Source organism: Dipodomys ordii, unplaced genomic scaffold (genome assembly GCF_000151885.1).
Source record: "Dipodomys ordii isolate 6190 unplaced genomic scaffold, Dord_2.0 Scaffold8, whole genome shotgun sequence".
Taxonomy (NCBI): Eukaryota; Metazoa; Chordata; class Mammalia; order Rodentia; family Heteromyidae; genus Dipodomys; species Dipodomys ordii.
Genome location: NW_012267224.1, coordinates 4,488,252 through 4,491,045, shown reverse-complemented (window position 1 = coordinate 4,491,045; position 2,794 = coordinate 4,488,252). Strand labels below are relative to the sequence as shown.

At 59.1% G+C, this 2,794-nt stretch overlaps 1 protein-coding gene across 1 annotated transcript in view; it reads left to right on the top strand.

Annotated features, from left to right (window-relative positions):
* Positions 1-2,794, top strand: part of Qdpr (quinoid dihydropteridine reductase) — a 15,842-nt gene that overhangs the window by 10,038 nt on the left and 3,010 nt on the right. Inside the window, exon 7 of the mRNA XM_013008891.1 lies at positions 2,126-2,209. Within this exon, the coding sequence (XP_012864345.1) occupies positions 2,126-2,209 (84 nt within the window). The remainder of the gene's footprint in view (positions 1-2,125; positions 2,210-2,794) is intronic.

Below are 2,794 nucleotides of genomic sequence, written 5' to 3'. Positions count from 1 at the left end.
CTCCCTAAACCCCGTGCTCCCTAAACCCTGTGCTCTCTAAGCCCCGTGCTCCCGTAAGCCCGTGCTCCTGTAAGCCCGTGCTCCCTAAGCCCCGTGCTCCCTAAGCCCCGTGCTCCCTAAGCCCCGTGCTCCCGTAAGCCCGTGCTCCCTAGGCCGTGCTCCCGTAAGCCCGTGCTCCCTAAGCCCCGTGCTCCCTAAGCCCCGTGCTCCCTAAACCCGTGCTCCCTAAACCCCGTGCTCCCGTAAGCCCGTGCTCCCTAAACCCGTGCTCCCTAAGCTCCGTGCTCCCTAAGCCCCGTGCTCCCTAAGCCCCGTGCTCCCTAAGCCCCGTGCTCCCTAAGCCCCGTGCTCCCTAAACCCGTGTTCCCTAAACCCGTGCTCCCTAAGCCCCGTGCTCCCTAAGCCCGTGCTCCCTAAACCCCGTGCTCCCTAAGCCCGTGCTCCCTAAACCCCATGCTTCCTAAACCCGTGCTCCCTAAGCCCCGTGCTCCCCTTAGCATTGTAGTATTCCATAAGCCCGTGCTCCCCTTAGTGCTTCAGTGCTCCCCTTAGTGCCATAGTGCTCCCCTTAGTGCTCCCTGAGCTCCTGCTGAGCACGGCCTTGGCCTAGAGCCGGCCTTGCGGTTTCCCAGGGGCTGGTAGGCTGCAGATACTTCTCTCCGCCGCTGTGGTCAAGGGTCCCAGGCTGGTCACGTCACAAGCAGCAGGCGTTTTGGCCTCAGTCCTGGAGGTTCATGGTGTCCGGGAGCGTGCGTTCATGTCCGCTGCGCCTTCTCTGCGTTAGTGGGAGAGGGCGGAGGCGCGCAGCCCCTGGACGCGCAGGAGCCCCGTCTGTGCGGGTGGAGCCCCATGCAGGCCCTGTGAGGGCCGGCTCCCGTCCCGGTCGCCCGGCACACCCTGGCAGGACCATGGGGGGTGGGGGTGTGGACTGCCCCAGGCCGTCTGGGCTGGTCGAGGCCTGGCTCCGTGTGTCTGTTTTTTTTCCTTTCTTATTTTCATTTTTTCTTTCTTCTTGTTCCGTCTTTAGAATTAGTCCACACATTTTATTTTGCTATAATACTTGGGTTTCACGCTGGCCAGTGTGTGTGTGTGTTGTATGTGTGCATGTGTGTATGTGTGTTGTGTGTGTGCATGTGTGTGTATGTGTGTGTTGTGTTGTGTGTGTGTGTGTGTTGTGTGTGTGTGTATGTGTGTGTGTGTTGTGTGTATGTGTGTATGTGTGTGTTGTGTTGTGTGTGTGTGTGTTGTGTGTGTGTATGTGTGTGTGTTGTGTTTGTGTATGTGTATGTGTGTGTGTTGTGTTGTGTTGTGTGTGGGGGGTCAGGCAAGGCTGCTGGGATGGGGAAGGGGAGCATGGGAAACCACAGGGACATTTCTCTGTGATCCGCAAGCCAGTCCCCAGCCAGCCGTCCCCACCCTGCAGAGGCCCCTGCCTTGGAGGTATCTTGTTCCTTCTGGAAGAATTCCTCTTGTGTGGCTTGACTCTGGCCTCATTTCCACAAAGGGACTTCCCTGTCCTTTCTGTTCTGTACTTTGAGCTAGGTTTTGGAGACATTCCTGAGGGTCTGAGCTCCGCTTACGAGCTTAGTGCTCTCCTGTTGAAGGATTATTATTCCACTTAGTCCTTGGAGATGAGCATGCCACATTTTGGGACTACACAAAGCACTTTCCTCTAGAGAGTAGTTAAGATAAGAGTGTAGTGGGCCTCTGCCCACTTTCTTCTTGTCTGCTGGGGGTGAGTCACAAAGGAGCCTTACTGAATGACACTGAGAGGTTGGTTTTTGTTTTTGCCAGTCCTGGGCTTTGAACTTTGCCCCAGCTCCTTTTTTGCTCAAGGCTAGCACTCTATTACTTGAGCCACAGCGCCACTTCTGGCTTTTTCTGTATATGTGATACTGAGGAATCGAACCCAGGGCTTCATGCATGCAAGGCAAGCACTCTGCCACTAGGCCTCACTCCTAGCCCAAGAGCTAACAGCTTCCTGGTCCCTGGTGTTCTGGCTGACCATGAAGATGTCACACTTGGTGCAAGACGCTCAGTGGCGATGCTGCCTGCCGTGCTTTCCTGAGGGGCTGAGGACCACGCACCCGAGGCTGTAAGTGACGCCCTTCTCTCTGCCTTGCAGGGTGACCCTGGACACCCCCATGAACAGGAAGTCCATGCCCGAGGCTGACTTCAGCTCCTGGACACCCTTAGAATTTCTGGTGGAGTGAGTATGGCCCCAGCCATGGCTGCCTGCTGGGTGGAAGGAGAAGCCCCCTGCTCCTGGGTCACGGGGACCCCAGTGCTCAGGACCGGGAGGAGCGGTAGTCTGGAGGGGCTCCTGGTGGCAGCGCAGACCCTGGCTCACTCCCTCACTCCCCACCGACTGACCCGCGCCTTTCCCGCCGCGGGCCTGGGTGCCAGTCCTTATAAAGCGGCCCATGGTAATGGTTGGGAGGAGACAGGGCGGCAGTGAGCGCGAAGCCCTCGCTCCAAGGCCCGGCCCCTCGCCAGCGCCCAGGAAACGGGGCCATGGCCGCGAGGCTGGGTGGAAGGTCTGGGTCCTGTGACCCATCAGCGTGGGCCATTGCCACGTTGGAAGCCCCGCGCAGAGCACTTTGCTCCTTTGTGTTTCCCGCGGCGGCACAGCTTCTCCCTGTCTGTGGCGAGCCCCACCCAGGTGAGCTGAGGATGGGAAGACGCCCGCCCCTCTGTGCCCCTCTGTGCCCCTCTGTGCCCCTCTGTGCCTGCTGTGCCCCTCTGTGCCCGCTGTGCCCCTCTGTGCCCGCTGTGCCCCGCTGTGCCCCTCTGT